This window comes from Salmo salar, chromosome 20, assembly GCF_965601325.2.
Source record: "Salmo salar chromosome 20, fSalSal1, whole genome shotgun sequence".
Classification (NCBI taxonomy): Eukaryota; Metazoa; Chordata; class Actinopteri; order Salmoniformes; family Salmonidae; genus Salmo; species Salmo salar.
The window spans coordinates 54,126,751-54,149,105 of record NC_138310.1 but is presented as its reverse complement, the minus strand read 5'-3'; the positions used below and the strand labels follow the sequence as shown (position 1 = coordinate 54,149,105).

The 22,355-nt window shown below is 40.8% G+C and overlaps 1 protein-coding gene across 3 annotated transcripts in view; it reads right to left on the bottom strand.

Annotated features, from left to right (window-relative positions):
- LOC106580806 (limbic system-associated membrane protein) overlaps positions 1–22,355 on the bottom strand; it is a 461,182-nt gene that overhangs the window by 14,044 nt on the left and 424,783 nt on the right. For all 3 annotated transcript variants that reach the window (XM_014162257.2, XM_014162256.3, XM_082966521.1), the window contains one exon: positions 7,135–7,260. In XM_014162257.2, the coding sequence (XP_014017732.1) occupies positions 7,135–7,260 (126 nt within the window). The remainder of the gene's footprint in view (positions 1–7,134; positions 7,261–22,355) is intronic.

Here is a 22,355-nt window from a genome sequence, read left to right as displayed (position 1 = left end):
TATGCAGCTGTGTGACCCACTGGGTGAATAAACCTGGTTTGAGCTTTACTAATCGTCCGTGAGTTTTTACTCTGTTTATTTAGAACCTTAAAAAACAAAACAAAAATACAACATTTGACATATCACATTTTTCCTATTAGAGACTCTCAAGTTATTCTCATAGATTTGTTTGTGGCTAAATCCGAAATGTGGTCTCAGTAAACATACCTAACAACCTCAACTTCAAGTCTCAAACTGCAACGCAGCAGCATTCACAGCTGCATGCCCAATGTATCAAGCTCTTTCTGTGCTACGCCTATAGAACTAGAATACTAATCATTGACTAGTCATTTAGCAGGATCTCTATGGCTACGCCTCTGTTTCTCTGGTTGGTATTATTGTCTGGTGTAGTTCCAATGCTTATGAAAAGAGCAAATCAGATCAAAGGGTCCTCCTAGCATGACCACTGCAGCCATATCAAACACGCTCATCGTGGACAAAGGATGCCATGATTGGAAAAGTAGGATTGAAATCAGTTGCCATGGAAATGTATTGTGGCTGCTTGATCGTTTTATCATTAAGGCAGTTGGACTTCACCTGAATGGATATTTCTTGAGGGGCTAGAGAGAGAAGAAGAAGATGGCTTGGCTACAATCTACAGTACTGTAGCTTACTTACAGAATCTATCTAGGTAACACCTTATTTGGATAGTCCATCTGTAGTTGCTCTACAGACTATCAGTAAAATGTATACTATCTACTAACCCTTACCCAAGCTTTAACCTTAACCTAACCCTAACCTTAACCCTTACCCTTATTCTAAACCTAACCCTGACTGTAACCTTAGCAAGCAGGGTTCCATTTACAGATCTACAGACTATCCAAATAAAGTGTGACCAAAATGATTAGAATAATGAAACTTATTTACTACAAGCGAACTGGAAATATTAAGTCAATAACTCAGCAGGGTCCAGAAACAACAGTGTCGTGAATATGACCAGATTTTTTTGTTTAATTCATTACTCTATTAAACAAAAAATGTCACCCAGGAGGCTTGAGCAGCCTCTTGATAAACATTCATCTCTTTACATACACTTCAAGTATTAACTCTCAGAAACAAAGTAACGATGGAAAATAGGCTTACCTTCACCAGGAAATAACCTGTTTCTATAGCTATTCTATCTCTGTGTGGATTCAGCAGGCATACGTCACTGCATTCCATGGGCCCCATGGGGAATGGAAAAGTGATTGATTTGGAGCACATGCAAAAATCCCATGATGGCACAGCCATACAACTCTATGCTAATCCAGTGAGTGAGTGAGAAGCCCAATGAGGTGGGAGAGCATGGAGTGCACATTTCTTACTTCACATAATCATCTTAGAATGTCGGAGCAATAAATCAGCTTGAGTGGGAAAGAAAGAGAGGAATTCCAAATCACAGACATCGATAGTTTGTGTGGGTGTGTATGTTTTTGTTCGTGGCTGTGTGTGAACTGTAGAAAATGGAAGACTGAGGTGTGTGTGTGTGTGCGAGAGAGTGTGTCTATGCCTATATCCTGTTCTGACTGGGTATACAAGTTTAAGACATGAATAGGTGTTCTCTACCATTCTCCCCCTAAAGTCCTGGGCTCACTATGTTAAAAACAAACAGCCAATGATGTTCCCTTGATGCAGACAGACCCCTAGGAGAACTGTCCAAGACCATTCTGTTGAACGGCTAGCTCTGCCTAGCATTGCTAAACATCCCCCCTTCACTTCAGCTTATTGTGAATACAGGCAAAAGTTTAAGGTCCAAGACATTCAGCACCACACTTCTCTAACTTGCTTTGAGCCCGGATGTACTTTAGATAGGCCCTGTATCTATCTTGCTAAGCTGCAAACGCATGACAAGCTATGACAATTAAATCAACTATTTCCACTTCATGACTCTCACCCATTTATGATGAACGGTGTTTATTATGAAAACGGAACTTAAAAACTTCTCTATGAAAATGGCACTTAAAATTCAACTTTGATGAAAAGCTCAATTTTGCTTGTGCCATGCTTTAATTTATCATGTTGCCTGTGCGCCAGCAACAATGAAAGACACGGCATATAATTATTTTCCAACAAATTCTAGTTCTGAATAAAAGGCATACGACCCTAGGGCTATCTAGCAACAGGATTGGGGAGCAACATAAAAGTGCAGTGGTCCGTGAGCCTCACACTCATAAATGTGTGGTGAAAGGTTATTTGCATTGAGCCGTATTACTTTGGGATTGTCTCAACAATTGAATGGCCTTAAATTCTTGGGAAAACAACTACATTATGGTGAAGGCACAACAGAGAAGGAGAGGACTTCCAACCACCGGGGGCTACTGAGTGGAGGACGGCTCATAATAATGACTGGAATGGCGTAAATGGAATGGATTCAAACACATCCATGTGTTTGAGACCATTCCATTTATTCCGTTCAAGCCATTACTATGAGCCATCCTCCCCAATTAAGGTGCCACCGACCTGTGTCCCCAACCCACTGCCACCTCCCAAGCACTCCCCCAGACACACACACACACAGAGTCCCCTGCCAGGAGGGAGCTGAGAGCCTGCAGCAGCATATAACTCATCTCAGAATGAATCAGATGGGACTGGGTAGGTCAACTCTAATCCTGGTCACATTAGCATGGAGTCACAGAAATTCCACTCACGTTTGAGCCTCGTACTGCAGCACGGAATGCCCGCCTAGCCAAAAGAGCCCTTATATTTCTGATGACATGTTTCCTTGAACAGGGTAGTTCAACTGTGTGTTTGTGTGCGTGTGTGTGTGTTTGTGTGTGTGTGTGCGCGCGCGCGCGAGCCAGTGTTTTGGACAGACCTTTCATAAGGGAATTAGAAGGCAGATTTGAGACACTATAGTGATCAAAGCACAAACCATCAGTGAGGAGAGACTCAGCATCAGGTAGCAGCGCAACTGCAGTTGGCAACTAAATGCTCATTTGCATGACCATGCATTATTCATGAGCATCATTTACCACTATGCGAAATGTTAGATTTATTTTGTGAATACTAATTTATGTTAAGCAGTTGATTTGAGGAGAACTTGGGGAGAAGGGTCCAAAATGGCTCTGCAACATTTATTTTCTTTTGTCTCCGCTACTTTTTATGTGTTGTCAAATGGAAAAACGCTCGGCTTTATCTTTCCCAAACCCATGGAGTCAATCTTTTCGTCAGGCCATTGTCTGATTTAGATGATGAGGGGTCAATACATAATTAGCCCAGCCTGTTCTTTAAGACTCTTAGTGGGAAGATAATGAACAAATGACTGAGCTGAAGCACCACCCATCTTAATCATTATTTTGGTCACATCAGCAGTTATAGGGCCAACCTAAATGAAAACAACCCCATGCTTACATATACCGAGGTCTTTAGGGAAACATTTTCACCTCAGTGAAAGACCACTCTTAGATAAAAACCTAAAAGCTCAAAACCATTTTACAGATATCATTCCCATTAGTGCAGGCTTGCCGTATCATGCTGATCAGCACATCAGATAAACAAATCTATTTTATCGAATCATAGACTACACATTATTCCAGCATGGCTTCTAATTTCCTGAGTCTTTATGGATTGGTCAAATAGAGTTGCCTTGGGACACGCTCTTTGTGTTGACCAAGGACACTCAGGTCACATCACCCTTAGCACATCCCATGATGCACCACGTTGTGGTCACAAAGGCCTGGAGGGGGAGCTGAGAGTGATGATGGGAGAGAGTCACAGAACAACAAGTGTGCCTCTTTTTACTCAGTGTGGCTGGGTGGTGCTAATGGTGTGTGTGTGTGTGGACAGGATAAACCTTCAGTGACAGTGGACAGGTCTGGGATCAGCTGCAGTGCCAGATGTGGAGCTCTCTCTCTGTCTCTGATCCCTGGGGGGAGCACTTAATCCCCTCCCACGAGCAGCCCTCTACATGTGTCACACACGCTGCCAGGGCTGAACCTGAGCCACCCTGACAAGGGCCTGTCACATCTCACAGTTCACAGCCTTCTCAGGGACAGCCTGGAGAATGTCAGCAAGGCACTGCCTGTTTCCTGCACTGAGCACGGAGGAGCAGTGAGCCTTCCATGAACATGCAAGTCAGGGACCTTGGGATTGTGTGACTAGTTCTGGGAAGTTCTCGACTTCAATCTCAGGGCTGACAGAGGTGGGGACTCTGGAGTGTGTAGCATGCTGAGCTGTGGTGGACAGGGATGAGTGGTGTATTGTTGAGACCTAGTCCAAGTCACTCATAGTATAGAGAATGGCAGGGACAGACTTTGACCAGAAATAGATCCGGGCATCTCTAACACACCGGCCCATTGTTTCCCTCAAGGCCCCCCACACCGGCCCATTGTTTCCCTCAAGGCCCCCCACACCGGCCCATTGTTTCCCTCAAGGCCCCCCACACCGGCCCATTGTTTCCCTCAAGGCCCCCCACACCGGCCCATTGTTTCCCTCAAGGCCCCCCACACCGGCCCATTGTTTCCCTCAAGGCCCCCCACACCGGCCCATTGTTTCCCTCAAGGCCCCCCACACCGGCCCGAGTCTCCCATAACTATCCAAATAATTATAATTTTGTTAAAAAACAGCAACTATTAATACAGGCCCACTGTGTCAAAGATGGACCAGCCCATCTGGTATTTGCCAGAATTTCCCTATGGCCAGTCCACACTGGAGCATGGCTGGTTTCAGAGTAGTATGGGGAGAACATTCTTATTTAACGGCTAGGATGTTGTTTTAGAAATCATTTGAATCTAATCTGATTTTAACATCCCTGTCTGAGCATAATGGTTCATTGGTTTGACTAGATGTCTACTAATGTGCAGTACATTTGACATTTTAGTCATTTAGCAGGCGCTCTTATCAAGAGTGACATAGAATTAGCGCATTCATCTTAAGATAGCTAGGTGAGACAACAACACATCCCAATCGTATCAAGTATATTTCTCCTCAACAAAGTACACCACAAGATGTAAACCAATTTGCAAGAACAATTAATGTGCAAGAATAAGTCTTGATGTTGGGAGGCCATCATCCCTGCTTGTCCAGGTGTGTGAGTTCTCATCAGTAGAGCGGAGGATGATCCTGGCTATACCCCTGCAGCATTAAATGAGTGCCAAAAGGCATTATATCAGGGGCGGGAACATCAAATGCATAATTTAACATTAATTAACTGCGCTCAGTTCTTGAATTATCCAATGATGTGAGTGATCACACGTTTAATGAGATCTCTTATTCGCATACTTAAACATACCCCTCAAAAACATTGCTTTTCCCCTCAAAAAGCCATGTACCACCGATGTCTGTGAGTGGCTTCCCCTAGCCCAAAGCGTGTAATATGAGGAGCACCAAAAGGGCATGTATATTTCATACTTGTCTGACTTCCATTTTGGTGGTCCGGGAAGCGTGCACTGAAAGATTCCTTGCTTTACCAAGAGTTCCACTTTCTTCGCAGCATTTTCAGTGTGGTGCCCTCCACCCCCGCCTGTGACCTTTACAGATACACTTCAGAAATAAACATTGGGTGGGGTGGAGACACACTGAGGCAGAGCACATGCCCAGAGAGAACGGACACTGTGCGCCTTGCTCTATTGATCACATCCCCACACACAGTGAGCCCAGCAATGTTCTGCTTCCCAGTCAATATCAGGGACAACAACATCCCACGTCCTCAATGAATACAATTATTGGCATAAAATACAATAGCTGACACTTTCTTACTTCCAATCCCAATGTGTGTACAATGTGTACATCTCTAAAATATCTGAATAAATAGCACATACTATTGCTAAGCCTGCATTGTCCCCATATCTGCATCTTTTCAGGAAGGAAAATAGGTGAAGGGCTAGAATTTGGGAGGGAGACAACAGACTAATGTCATGATTTCTGTCTGGAACTCTGGGAAGCGAATAGTGGAGATCCCAGACCATGCAGGGAGAGCTGAAATAGAAAATGACAGTTCTTTCATCCAATACATCATTTTAAGTCGTGTTATGTTTCAATTGTGCTCTCTGTTATACTCTGCTAGAATAATGAAGAGGCACTCCTCTGTCAATCTGACAAGTCTGAAAGAATAATATCAATCTTGACTCTGATGGAAAAGTGGGGACTGCGTGTTTTTCTACTTTTCCATTGCGTCTGCTTTTTATTAGAAGCAAACATTCCAATGTTAAAATAATGATCTGTTTGTAACCACTATCAAAATCATAGACAGAGCCATCGACGACATCAAAATGATAGTTTTAACCATGTTTTGAAGCTATGCAGTGTTTGCTTACAAAATACATTGTTGACAAACAATGGAGAAAAACAAGCTTATATTTTGAGTTCTAAAAGGGCCCAACAGTTAAACTAAGCTCATTAGGCATTTATAAGTTATCTTCTTAAATAATCAATGGCTATACATCACTACACTAAAAGTAAAAAAAAAAAAAATGTATGCACCACAATGGTTTGAGCTGCAGTTTGATAGCGAAACATTACGATTTCAAAATGGAGTATTGGAAAATAAAATTCCTGGGATAATTGGCTGTAAGGGTTCGATTTAGAGCAACCACAACAACATAATGGTTTCATTATTACAATCCGTTAGAAGGGCTTTCACTTGAAAGACATTGCATTGTCAAATCATCCAGTTCTGTGTTTGAATGAAAGGGGAGTGTGAGAAGCAGCAGGTGTGTCTCAGTAATGTGTAGGTGTTCTTCAGGCAGGCACAACTCCATGAGATGATCACTACCTTTGGGGAACGAGCGCAAACCGACCGTGTTGACCACATCCACATGGAGACAACAACATTAAGCAACGGGACATCATTACTCTCCCTCTCTTCAAGTCTACTATCTTTCTCTGTCTCTCTTTCACTCTCTTTCTCTCTCTCTCAGAAATAATAAGCATCCTGTATCCCTGAAATAAACGTAACCTAAAGAATTGACTGGAGGACTGCACATCAAATAATCCTAAAACATGGAGAAACAAGGGCGAATACCACGTTTCATTTTAAACACAGGAACCCTCGCCCAACTCCCAACCTCATCCCTCCCCTTCATGTCTGAGAACACAGATATACAGTGATAAGCAACAATGACGAAATGCTGCCCTTTGATAAGAGTGAAATGCTTCTGGGTGCTTATTGGCTCTTACCTGATGGATTGAGCAGTCGCCAGGTGATTGATGGATCTGGCCTCCCATTGGCTAGACAACTCAATGTCACGTTGCTGCCTTCGTTCACGGTGATGTCTTCCGAAACTTTGTAAATGTTTGCCGGAACTGCAAGAGAAAGTGCCATTGGTCATTGTTTATTAATGTAGTAGTAAAAACATGGAGAGTAACATTTCATCTAAAGTAGATATAGTGGCTGTAAAAACAGACATACATTGTTCTAATATAAGTAGAAGCATTTTCTGTGGTAGGGCTCGAGTCTTCCTAAGAACTGTGTAATGGATTTTCGAAGGCAAGAATAGGAACCACAGTGTAGTATTACAGTGAATGAAGTGTACGGTTTATGAAATATTCAAATCCTGCTAAATTGTGTCTACATGTCAAATGTCAACATGAGCAATTATCAACAACATTACGCAAACGGCTGTGGCATGAACATAATTCTTTACAATACGTTTATTGCTGTGGAATAGGCTACATGTCCATTGTTCAGTATTGATGAATGCAAAAGTTTGAATTCAAAAGTATTGCAATGTTAATTCAACAAGAAAAGGAAAGTTGAGAAGCAACTTCAAATGGAAAAGAGTTTCTGTACCTCAACCCAATCCATTACCCACCAAAAGATTAAATTAACTGAAACGCTAGGTGCATGACTTTGACTGATGTTCAAAGAAAGCCGAACGTTTGTCATCTGAATGTAATGTTTAATCGGCCTTCTACCTCTCAATTCTGATTTACTCTGCACCTAAACAAATAAAACAGGGAACGTATTACTCAGATAAAACTGCTCTGACAAATTAAGAAAGCGAGGTGCACTCCATTTTCACATTGGTCAGCAATTCAATTGTAATCAATCTGAGTGCACAGAGAGGGCATACAGACATCATTGTGAATTTCAAAACTATGGGTGGACGGAGGCGAGGTGTTGTATACGCATATCTTTGCTAGAAACTATTGATCAATGACTTGTAAATGATGAATGGGGCAAAATACATAGAGAGTAATACAGAAACATTTTATTGTAGAAGTTGAACAAGTAGCTCAATGCTTACAAATGCGCATATACCGCATATGTCCATATACCGCTCTCAGGTATAATAAATATGTTCTATAGCATTCTCATGTCACCTAAAATAAGCCGTGTTGCAGTCAAGGTGAGTCAAACTTGTAGTTGCCATCCCGTTTGATACTTGACAACATGGGAAACATGTTCTATATGTTGTCAAATATGACAGAGGAATAATCAATACATCAGTGTGCCTCTGGATTTGTCCTCCGCCCAAAAGATCTGTTTTTATACTGATACTGACCATGCAACATCCCTTAGCTGATGCTTTATACTCTCCTCTAGATTCCCTCTCCTTGGCCAGTACAGCCTGTCCCTTTAATGACATCTGACAACATAGCTATTTTATTGCCAAACAACATTAAATGAAGCCATACAGAGTTATTGCGTGAGTCAAATGACCACAGAAAGTGAAGATGTGTTTTTCGATAAGGGAAGGATTGAAGTGACAGGGAATCCAATAGCTTTTTCTCAAAGAAGCGGGCTGGAAATATCAATGCTCTGATTGGCTGAATGAGGACCCGAGCATTAATCCAAACCAGGCCAGTCGCACAGATAAAAATTAGTTTGAGAGAAAACAACAGCTCCCAGACAGATAACCCTGTCACGTTCTAAACAGAAATAGTCGAGGCGGTTCATGAGTCAAATGAATAAAGAGTCTAAACTCTAAACCATTTCAACATAGTGGCTATAGCTCCCAGCAAGGATTGCAATCTTAGTCATGGGTCAGCCTTCAAGGAACAATATTTGAAAGGGCAGTTCTTTGAAAAACTCTTTCCCTGGCTGCCCAGGATTCTAAAGCGACGTACAAGGGATTGTGTGAGGTCGATCTTACACACGAAGCCTAGAGAAATAATTTGCCATTCCTGGTTAGATGGGATCAAATCGTAGCTTTAGCTTCTGCCAAAACATTTATTTTGCCTTTCAAGAAACACATCAATGATTTCATCTACAGGCTGAGAAAAGCAGTATCACCTTTTAACATTTCTTTCCTTCATTTTTTATTTGAGCATTTTCCACATTTCTTCAAATTATTGTAAATATTTTTTCTTTCCAACCTCATCAACATAATCACATTTTGAGTCAGCTTATTATATCCTAAAGATCAAGTGATCCTAGAAAAAAAGTGGAAAACAGATGTATCACGCAAATACAAATGTATCAGGCAAATACATTAACCTATGTTTCAACTTTGATAATAAAACTTCAAAGCCTTGGAAGCATGAGAAACTACAACATCATTAGAAGGAGCTTCCTGTATAAGAAATCCATGTGATAATATAACCTGACAGTCAGCTTCAGGCTTTTCCTGGATTCCTGACGAGCCAAACCACCCAGGGAGGTAGCGATGATCAAAGTCCCAGAATGGTGAACCTCAGAGAAGTGTAAAGAAACCCAGCCGTACCTCCAGTGTCACAGATGTCCTGATCAATGTGTTTACTTTCAAGCCACAGCCTTTTAATCTAGCTATGACTCATCTTTAGCTGAAAATGATGGACAGAGAGAGAGACACGCACAGAAAATAGAACAGAATTAGCTTGGTAACCGATTAAGATTCTCACTATCGCACTCTGCCTGGCACATGCACACACGCACGTACAACCATTTCAAGGTACTATGCATGAAATGAGCCTTCCAGTTGAAAGAGAGAGGACGACAACAACAGGTTTTCCCAGCCAAAAATGTCTCACACCTGCATTGTGTAATGTCTCAAACTACATTGAACAAAAATATAAACGCAACATGTAAAGTGTCAGTCCAATGTTTCATGAGCTGAAATAAGATTCCAGAAATGTTCCATACACACAAAAAGCTTATTTCCCTAGAAATTTGGGAACAAATTTGTTTACATCCAGGTTAGTAAGCATTTCTCCTTTGCCAAGATAACCCAGGTGTGGCATATCTAGAAGCTGATTAAACAGCATGATCATTACAGAGGTGCACCTTGTGCTGGGAACAATAAAAGGCAACTCTAAAAAGTGTGCTGTTTTGCCACACAACCACAGATGTCTCAAGTTTTGAGGGAGCATGCAATTGGCATGCTGACTGCAGGAATGTCCACCAGAGCTGTTGCCAGAAAATGTCATGTTCATTTCTCTACCATATGCCGCCTCCAACGTCATTTTAGAGAATTTGGCAGTAGGTACAACCAGCCTCACAACTGCATGCCACGTGCATGGCATTGTGTGGGTGAGCGGTTTACTGATGGCAACGTTGTGAACAGAGTGCCCCATGGTGGCAGTGGGGTTATGGTATGGGCAGGCATAAGCTACGGACAACGAACACAATTGGCCCATTATGAGGTCTATTTATTTTAACAGATGCATATCTGTATTCCTAGTCATGGGAAATCCATAGATTAGGGCCTAATGCATGTATTTCAATAGGCTGATTTCCTTATGTGAACTGTAACTCAGTAAAATCGTTGAAATTGTTGCATGTTGCGTTTATATTTTTGTTCAGAATACTTGCTATTTATGTAAAATACAGGCGCATCATGCCAGGAACGTTGACCTTCTTACAAAATAATATCCTTCTATCGGTTATTTTTCCTATTAGCAGTTTTTTTGTGAAAGTCCTTTTCGTATCCGATAAGTCGAAACAGAAGTCTTTGGGTTAGCCTGCTATCAAGTAGAGCACCACACTTTGACGTACTCCATAGTCAAATCAATAACAAATCATAGTGAGGTATAAAGTTACAACCGGTTAAAACAGAGATGTTTGTATTTCATTGAACACCAGTAATTCAGAGCTCTTTGAATGACTCTACCACCATACCAACTGACCTCTGCGGATCGCTCCTTCTGTCTCTCCACCCACGGCATCCTGCCACGTTCAGACATGACATTTGGACCGCTGATGTTACAGGCCTAAGTGTTGTCGAGGCAATTATGTTTCCGTAATTTGAATCATTAAAGCATAATCAGCGGAAAGCGCTCGCAGCACTAAGCTCTGCTTTTAGCACTAGCTGCCAATTACTTTCCTCAATGTGCAAAAAAGGTCGTTAAACCAGGAACCTTTCAGATGACACAGAACAACCTCCTGAATGTTGTGACACCTCTGAAATGTAATAAAATCACATCAAACAAGCTCATAACGGGCAGCTGGGTGCCTCCCCAAACCTTGACCCAAAGAGGCAATCTGTTACTGCGGAAACAGTGAGAATGACAGCCAGGCAATCTTGTCCATTCAAGGTCTTTAAAGGAGAGGCAACCATCAATTTAGTGGGCGTCTTCAGGATTGGGACTTTTGCGGTCAAAGTGTTCATGCATAAGCCTACACTCCTCTTTCAAGAGCCCAGAGGACATGACACATACAAACATGAGTACGCTCTTGAACACTGTCATTGTGAGTCTGCTTGAGTAAGGCAGCATTCAAAAGTAAAAAGAACAGACACAATTAACCAAACGGTTAATTTAAAAAAATCCTCCTAACAGATTCTGTCATTAGGAAAATATTGTTACAGGGAAGTAGAGCCTTGTGATCTGATTCATCGTTAGTTTGTCTGTTTTTGTAAACATACGCTTACATTTTCAATGCTCATAAACCTATGACTCATTGATCCTAGTCCCTTTGAATTCTTCATGGTGTCAATGTGAGTTACCACTATGACAAATCAGTATTTCACTAAATACGAACAAACTCTGTAGTTTGCCAGTTTCCTCATAATAACAAACAAGAAAGCAATGCCAACATGTTTGATCAGAGACCTTGGGGTGCGTTTTTTCTGCAGCGGCTGCCACTGTGGAGCTGAAAGAGATGGCACACTTTTAACAGGATACTGCGGTGCACAGAGCCACCGAGCAGTGGGTGCCTCGGCCCCTTTCATTGTGCACTTCTGGCAGAACTGCTGGGGCTGCTGCTCGTAGCTGCTCCACCAACATAATCATCGCCAGCAGCACTCCATGATCTAAACTAAAGCTCTCTCTGAACTTTCAAAGGGGAGAGAGGATATCAAATAGACTAATGCCCATTGGAGCCACTTTTGAGCGAGGCTTTGTGTGGATGTGGAGAGACATTTGGAGGCAGTTCCTGCTGGCCAGATAAAGGTCTTCTTGAGGACAAATCCCTGATTAATTCAAATGTAGCTTTTTTTCTTTAGAGATGTTCCAGTGGAGGGCAGAGAGGTTTCCACAAGGGCAGAGACTCGTAAATCATACAAACAAATAATTGGTGTTTGTGTTGAAAGGAGAAAACAATGGGAAGGGAAAAGGTAGCGGCAGTATTTCTAACAAGCCAACCGAAGCCCCAGCAGAGAGAAATGCATTGGCGCCCAATGAGCAGGACTTCAACTCGTGAAAAATTGTTGCTCTTTATAAATTCTACAAGCTATAATTCTTATCTCAAATAAACTTGAATAAATGTACTGCCAGTTCAAGGCAATGTGTACTTTTATCCTTGGCGATCATCCGCATCGTTCAGGACGGCGTGCCAAAAACCCCAGATTCAATTTGTATTCAACACATATCATGATTTAATACCTTATAAAACGGAATGAGATGATAAGAAAACAAAGAGAGGAGATGACAACAGCTGGCTGGAGGAGAAACTCTTGGCGGTGACCTTTCCTTTTTAGAGGAACTTGGGTTTAACACTCCTTCCTGCTCTCTTGAGCTCTCAGTCATCCAGCAAATTCATGGAACTTTCTGTAAAGCAGTGCTTTAGTTCACCCCTTATCTGTATGACTTAAAGTTACGATACATGACCAAAAGTATGTGGACACTTGCTCGTCGAATATCTTGTTCCAAAATCATGGGCATTAACATGGAGTTGGTCCCCCCTTTGCTGCTAAAACAGCCTCCAATCTTCTGGGAAGGCTTTCCATTAGAAGTTGGAACATTGCTGCGGGGACTTGCTTCCATTCAACCACATGAGCATTAGTGAGCTCGGACACTGATGTTGGGCGATTAGGCCTGGCTCGCAGTCGGAGTTCGAATTCATCCCAAAGGTGTTCAATGGGGTTGAGGGCAGAGCTCTGTGCAGGCCAGTCAAGTTCTTCCACACCGATCTTGACAAACCATTTCCGATCTCGACAAACCACTTTGTGCATGGGGGTATTGTCATGCTGAAACAGGAAAGGGCCTTCCCCAAACGGTTGCCACAATGTTGGAAGCACAGAATTGTCTAGAATGTCATTGTATGCTGTAGCGTTAAGATTTCCCTTCACTGGAACTAAGGGGCCTAGCCCGAACCATGAAAAACAGCCCCAGACCATTACTCCTCCTCCACAAAACTTGACAGTTGGCACTATGCATTGGGGCAGGTAGCGATCTCCTGGCATCCGCCAAACCCAGATTCATCCGTCGGACTGCCAGATGGTGAAGCGTGATTCATGACTCCAAAGAACCCGTTTCCAGTCCACGTTGAAAGTTACTGAGCTCTTCAGTAAGGCCATTCTACTGCCAATGTTTGTCTATGGAGATTGCATGGCTGTGTGCTCGATTTTGTACACCTGTCAGCAACGAGTTTGGCTAAAATAAATGAATCCAGTCATTTGAAGGGGTGTCCACATACTTTTGTATATGTAGTGTATTTCTGGAGAAGGACGGCTATTTCCCTAGACTAGCAAACAGCTACTGTTCGCATTGACCATTCGGATCAATTGTCTTAATTAATAACCTATGGAAAATATGCCAATAAGATCAGGAGGACACCTTACAAACTCAAGTGCAATCCAAGTTCAATTGAGGCGATAAATATAACCTAATCATCATGTAATCTTACTGGTCAATGTGAACTACCAAATTATCGTAAATGGCCACGCTCACAAACAATCCTCCATTCAACCCCCCTCAAGGTAAAACTATAGAAAAACGTTGTTATAGGTTCCTATAACAAACCATGGTCTAGATTCAATCAGTTCAGCGCTAACCCGTTGGAGCTCTCACATCTGTGAGTGGATAATGCTTCGTTGGAGCTCTCAAATCTGTGAGTGGATAACGCTTCGTTGGAGCTCTCAAATCTGTGAGTGAATAACGCTTTGTTGGAGCTCTCAAATCTGTGAGTGGACACTCGTATGGTCATTGTCACGAAGCCACAACCATCCCACTCGCGTTAGAAGTTAAGAACGAGAAAGTGTAGGCTATATATAAATAACGACCCTCAAACTGAAAATCATTAAACAAAATAATGAGGAATTCTATCAGCCTAATTGAGGTGTAGATTACATCCCACATTCCAGTGTTCGATTTCTTACCAATGCAAATCTGTGCAGCCAATGAAATATCTACGATAGGTAGGCTATAATGCCTGGACCCGCTTGTGGATTTCACAGCTCTAATGCAGTTCCACCTATAAAACTGTCATAAAAACAGCTATGCAGTGTGTCGGCTAGCAGGAATCTGATTGAATCAAGCCCCATGTCGTGATTGAAGCCATGTTCACCTGCCCCTTTGGCAAAACATTTCTACAGCTAAAAGCACCAAGAACGCAGATTCTGGCAGTCAAACCAGCAATCAGAGCAGGTAATCAATTTCCCTTGATTGCTCTCCGTTCTGTGTAATAATGTTGGATTAGGTAAAGTGCAGGCTGGGATGGGAGGGGAAGACTATTAGCTTGTCTCTCCAGAGACAAGCCCTTTGAAACCCTGTACTTTACAGTCATTTGGATTAAACAAGCAACGGGATCAAGGTACTTTATTCAATTTAGTCTGATTGACAGACAGGGTTGGGGAGCAACGGATTACATGTAATCCGTTACATGTAAGGGATTACAAAAAACAAAACTGTAACTGTAATCCGTTACGTTACCAGCAAAAATATTGTTATCAGATTACATATACTTTTGAAAAACTAGATGATTACTTTGAGGATTACTTTTAAATTCAGAAAGGATGTTTGTGTAAAAAAATATTTGACACTTCTCTCTTTTCTCAATGACATTCAAATCAGCATTGAAAAAAGGCGCAAGTTTAAGTTTGTTCCACCTGAGTGAGTCTGACCACAAGTCAGAGACCACTATGATGATATACCAAATGTGTTTGATGGATTGCAGGAAAAGAGCAAGAATAGGCTTTTGTAGGCTATAGTCCAAGCTATGTCTTCCAATGGTGCGATTGCTGTCGGCATCCAAAGATTATCCAACTTAAACACTTGGAGGTAAGGATGACTTATTATTGATATCTACATAGCACATTGATGTGAATCACACTGCTGCTCTCTCATTTAGCTATTTGTGCCTTACGAATTGTGGTTGTTTTGGATGGCTGTTCACAAATCTAAATGTGTATTTGAACCCAATAATGGTTGAATTCAAGAAGTTTAAACGGCCTATCAATCATTGTTTTTGAAACCAGTGGACAGCCAGTGAAAAATGTGCTTTTGCAACAGCTGCATAGTGCAGATCCCAGCCTATGGAATAAAAGTTCAGGCTTTTATTGCTCAATCTAATTAATGCAGATAAAAAAAAATCCATAGGCCTAATGGACACATGCTCAAACGTGAACACTTTAGATTGCCCCTTTAAGTCTATCTGTAGTTGCTACATCCATTTCTGGACTTATAAATTATATATACAGTACCAGTCAAAAGTTTGGACATACCTATTCATTAAAGGGTTTTTCTTTATTTTTACTATTTTCTACATTGTAGAACGGATTACATTTAAAAAGTGACCTACCCAACCCTGTTGATAGACTGTCTTGACACTATAAGGGTAATGAGTTACAAGGCTTGGGATCAATGTAATGATGGAAGACCTCAGTTTCCACACCCTTTCTATTGGTACCACTTTGAAAGTCCTCTTTTACCATCCCTTCATTTGGTGTAAGTTTCATTCAACTGAATATTACATCTATCAAACGGTTTTGCTTGATATGTTTGGTTTGTGCTTACATCTGGTAAGAGACCACTGTTGAGTTACGATGTAATTTTTTATTTTTATTTAATGCCAACAAACGTACATTTTTATATTTACGTAACAGCAAAAACATGTATTTTTTTACTGTGTGGTCAATTAAAATAGCAAAATGGATGTTCCAATTCTCTGAATAAGAAATGAGAAAGCTAGGGCAGCAATCTGTACAGAAAGACTGCATAAACACTGTTAAAGCAGGATTGATTGGGCCACCAGACTCCAAGTTGCACTTGACTTTCAAACAAGAACAATGCAGTTCTTGGTTAGTATGCGGTTCTCTTCTATTTCCATTTCAACTTGATGTAACGAGAAGCAATCTGAACTAGATTCACCCAGACCCAATGGCATTGACTGAGTGACTGATGTTTCTATCCAGACTATTAGCCTGGCTTGAGCTTAATATACTCTGACTGCTAGTACTGAACAGCTGTGGTATCTGGGAGACCAGGGAGATATCTGACTATATCTGAAAACCTCCCAGTGTCAAATCTATCTGAACTAACTAAGTCACATCCAAGGTGTTTTGGTCGACTGCCTTCAGTAAGGATGGATTAGCCTGCTCCTCTCTGTAATGCCTTAGGCATACATACATGTACTTACCAAGTGGCAGTGGTGGGAAAAGTACTTAATTTTCATACTTGAGTAAAAGTAAAGATACCTTAATAGAAAATGACTCAAGTAAAAGTGAAAGTCACCCGGTAAAATACTACTTGAGTATAAGTATAATGTATTTGGTTTTAAATATACTTAAGTATCAAAAGTAAATGGAATTGATAAAATGCCCTTAAGTATCAAAAGTAAAAGAAAAAGTATAAACCATTTCAAGTTCCTTATTGTAAGCAAACCAGACGGCACCATTTTTTTTTTTTGGACAGATAACCAGGGGCACACTCCAACACTCAGACATAATTTACAAACAAAGCATTTGTGTTAAGTGAGTCCACCAGATCAGAGGAACAAGGGATGACCAGGGATGTTCTCTTGATAAGTGTGTGAATTCAACCATTTTCCTGTCAACAAGTACTTTTGGGTGTCAGGGAAGTAAAAAGTACAAAACTTTTTGGGGGAATGTAGTGAAGTAAAAGTAAAAGTTGGCAAAAATATAAATAGTAAAGTAAATATACCCCAAAAAATGACGTAAGTAGTACTTTAATGTAGTTTTTACTTAAGAACTTTACACCACTGCCAAGTGGTGCACTTGAAAAGCTTTTCAGCTCAAAGGAGAAATAACAAGCACGGACACAATATGTACCAGCACACCTAATAACTAACCAATACATTGAAAACCTCTCCATTAAATAATTGTACATCATCTGTTGAGGTATAGTATTGTAATTATAGCTAGTTGTGCGTCGTTTACAACAGCACTCACACATCTATGTATAAACCATAAAAGACTAATATCATAAATGCAGAGACAGTTTCCTAACATACTGCACCTAATGGCAGAATAACCATTGTACAATGATGATGGTCTATATCTACAGAGAGAGTGGGAGGGAGAGAGAGATGGAGAAAGAGAGAGACCGAGGCCTCTAATGACTCATAATCATTACTGAATTCTCAGTAACATTTCTCAGAAGACCTAAAGGAACAACATATTATCTCAAATGTCTACAATATTGGCAGAACAACAACTCCTGGAAAACCTTTAACATGCATTTTCTCTCTCTAATATTCAGAACAGCCTCAATTCGTCGGGGCATGGATTCTACAAGGTGTCGAAAGCGTTCCACGGGGATGCTGGCCCATGTTGACTCCAATGCTTACCACAGTTGTGTCAAGTTGGCTGATGTCCTTTGGAGGGTGGACCATTCTTGATACACACAGGAAACTGTTGAGCGTGGAAAAACCGAGCAGCCTTGCAGTTCTTCACACACTCAAACCGGTGTGCCTGGCACCTACTACCACACCCCGTTCAAAGGCACTTACTGTAAATCTTTTGTCTTGCCCATTCACTCTTTGAATGGCACACATACACAATCATAATCAGTCATAATTGTCTTGAGGCTTAAAAATCCTTCTTTAACCTGTCTCCTGCCCTTCATCTACATTGATTGAAGTGGATTGAAGGTGGCATCAATAAGGGATAATAGCTTTCACCTGGAATCACCTGGCCAGTCTATGTCATGGAAAGACCATGTGCTACTGTTTTGTACACTCAATGTATATTCCAGAAGGAGTTTGTAGATATACACTTGACAAATTGTGTCAATGTGTCAGACTCAGTGTTCAGAGCAGCCAAAGAAGTGTACTGTAGCCTACAGGTTATAATAGGGGAATGTATAGTGAACACACATCTTGAGGACTTAGTGTGGGAATGCTATATCAGTAATATGGCCAAACAAAATGGCCCTCTGGACAGCTGGAGAACGGAGAACTATTTGAGTATGTGCAGTCAACTAACACATTTATTAGAAAATGCCTAAGATGCCAATGAAACACTAACTAATAACAGATGCCATTGCTGAGTCTAAGCTCTCTAGTCTACTATATTTGGATATGCGTTGGATGCTAGTCAAAAGGCTATTTTCTGATAATATTCTACAGATGTAGGATCTTAATTTGAGCCAGTTTGCTACAGCAGGGAAAAAAAACGTGCAGCAACAGGAAATGTGAATTATTATGTGGATTATATTTAAGGGATTTTTGGGGGGGGTTGATACATTTTCCGTTAGGGCAAATCAAGTCTGAAATTTCAAAGTGGAAATGACAAACTTTAGAAGCCTTTTTAAAACTCAAACACAGTACAAGTTTGCATGGTACAAGTGCATGAATATTCTCCGCAAAAAAAGATAGATCAAATTAAGATCCTACATCTGTAGGTCATATTTCTGACCTTCAGCATTAATGCAATAAAAATGTTCAAACTATAAGCTTTCATAACTGATCATTAGTATTCGTAACTTAACCCCACTTTGTGTGTGTGGTTATGAGTGCAAAAGTGAATGTCAAAACAAAGTGAAGTTCAAAACAAAGTGATCTATTCAACATTTTGTGCTGTCAACAAAACAACATCCTTAATGACAGGTGTTACCCTATTTCGGAATGACAATTATGCTTGGCACGTAGGCACCAATGGATGTTAAAGATTCAATGCAGCTGTTTTTATCTCAATATCAAATCATAACAATTAAGAACCTTTAGTGTGATTGTTTTCAATAAAAATTGTAAAAAAATAACTAAATAGCTTCGTAGCAAAGAGCAATTTCTCAAGCAAGAATTTTGCTAGGACCTGGAGTGGTCTGAGTAGGTAGGGGAAAACTAAAAACTAGCTGTTATTGGCAGAGAGGTTTGGAACTCTCGTGTTGGGTTAAATGCGGAAGACACATTTCAGTTGAAGGCATTCAGTTGTACATTCAGTCCCTCTCTTATTGGTCTATTAACCAATTAATCGCCTGGTGATGTCACCAGGCAGGCCAAAACTCCATCCTACCAAAACAGAAATTGAAATGTCAGGCAGTCTTTTTAAACAGCTGTTAAACTAAAAGGGCATTATCATAATTTTCACAAATTCACAGTATTATTCCAACCTCATAGAGTGGATATATATATCTATATATATATCCAATATACACAGTTGAAGTCGGAAGTTTACAAACACCTTAGCCAAATACATTTAAACTCAGTTTTTCACAATTCCTGACATTTAAGCCGAGTAAGAATTCCCTGTCTTAGGTCAGTTAGGATCACCAGTTCATTGTAAGAATGTGAAATGTCAGAATAATAGCAGAGAGAATGATTTATTTCAGCTTTTATTTCTTTCATCACATTCCCAGTGGGTCAGACGTTTACATACACTCAATTAGTATTTGGTAGCGTTGCCTTTAAATTGTTTAACTTGGGTCAAACGTTTCGAGTAGCCTTCCACAAGTTTCCCACAACAAGTTGGGTGAATTTTGGCCCATTCCTCATGACAGAGCTGGTGTAACTGAGTCAGGTTTGTAGGCCTCCCTGCTTGCACACGCTTTTTCAGTTCTGCCCACAAATGTTCTATAGGATTGAGGTCAGGGCTTTGTGATGGCCACTCCAATACCTTGACTTTGTTGTCCTTAAGCCATTTTGCCACAAGTTTGGAAGTATGCTTGGGGTCATTGTCCATTTGGAAGACCCATTTGCGACCTAGATTTAACTTCCTGACTGATGTCCTGAGATGTTTCTTCAATATATCTACATCATTTTCCTACCTCATGATACCATTTATTTTGTGAAGTGCACCAGTCCCTCCTGCAGAAATGCACCTCCACAACATGATGCTGCCACCCCTGTGCTTTTCCTCCAAACATAACGATGGTCATTATGGCCAAACAGTTCTATTTTTGTTTCATCAGACCAGAGGACATTTCTACAGAAAGTACGATTTTTGTCTCCATGTGCAGTTGCAAACCGTTGTCTGACGTTTTTATGGCGGTTTTGGAACAGTGGCTTCTTTCTTGCTGAGCGGCCTTTCAGGTTATGTCGATATAGGACTCGTTTTACTGTGGATATAGATACTTTTGTACCTGTTTCCTCCAGCATCTTCACAAGGTCCTTTGCTGTTGTTCTGGGATTGATTTGAACTTTTCGCACCAAAGTACGTTAATCTCTAGGGGACAGAACACGTCTCCTTCCTGAGCGGTATGACAGCTGCGTGGTCCCATGGTGTTTATACTTGCGTACTATTGTTTGTACAGATGAATGTGGTACCTTCAGGCGTTTGAAAATTGCTCCCAAGGATGAACCAGACTAGTAGAGGTCTACATAGTGTTTTCTGAGGTCTTGGCCAACTTCTTTTGATTTTCCCATGATGTCAAGCAAAGAGGCACTGAGTTTGAAGGTAGGCCTTGAAATACCTCCACAGGTACACCTCAAATTGACTCAAATGATGTCAATTAGCCTATCAGAAGCTTCTAAAGCCATGACATCATTTTCTGGAATTTTCCAAGCTGTTTAAAGGCACAGTCAACTTAGTGTATGTAAACTTCTGACCCACTGGAATTGTGACACAGTAAATTTTAAGTGAAATAATCTGTCTGTAAACAATTGTTGGAAAAATTACTTGTGTCATGCACCAAGTAGATGTCCTACAAATGTGTGGAGTGGTTGAAAAACGAGTTTTAATGACTACAACCTAAGTGTATGTCAACTTCCGACTTCAACTGTACATACAGTACCATTCAAAAGTTTGGACACAAGGGTTTTTCTTTATTTGGATTATTTTCTATATTGTAGAATAATAGTGAAGACATCAAAACTATGAAATAACACATATGGAATCATGTAGTAACCAAAAAATGTTAAACAAATCAGAATATATTTTATATTTTAAATTCTTCAAAGTAGCCACCCTTTGCCTTGATGACAGTTTTGCACACTCTTGACATTGTCTCAACCAGCTTCATGAGCTTCATGCTTTTCCAACAGTCTTGAAGGGGTTCCCACATGTGCTGAGCACTTGTTGGCTTCCTTTCCTTCACTCTGCGGTCCAACTCATCCCAAACCATCTCAATTGGGTTGAGGTCAGGTGATTGTGGAGGCCAGGTCACCTGATGCAGCACTCCATCACTCTCCATCTTGGTCAAATAGCCCTTACACCACCTGGAGGTGTGTTGGATCATTGTCCTGTTGGAAAACAAATGATAGCCCTCCACTAAGCGCCATGCTGGTTAAGTGTGCCTTGCATTCTAAATAAATCACTGACAGTGTCACCAGCAAAGCACCCCCACACCTCCTCCACCATGCTTTATGGTGGGAACCACACATGCAGAGATTCCATATGTGTTATTTCATAGTTTTGATGTATTCACTATTATTCTACAATGTAAAAAACAGTCAAAGTAAAGAAAAACCCTTGAATGAGTAGGTGTGTCCAAACTTTTTACTGGCACTGTATATATACAGTGACAAGAAAAAGTATGTGACCACTTTGGAATTACCTGGATTGGTCATCCAACTTGATCTGATCTTCATCTAAGTCGCAGCAATAGACAAACATAGTGTGCTTAAACTAATAACACACAAATGATTGTGTATTTTTCATGTCTATATTGAATATATCATTTAAACATTCACAGTGTAGGTTGGAAAAACTATGTGAACCCATAGGCTAATGGCTACTCCAAAAGCTAATTGGAGTCAGGAGTCAACTAACCTGGAGTCCAATCAATGAGACAAGATTGGAGATGTTGGTTAGAGCTGCCTTGCCTACAAAAAACACTAAGATCAGATCAAATCTTATGACCAATTCATGCAGAAATACAGGTATTTCCAAAAGGCTCACATACTTTTTCTTGCCACTGAATAT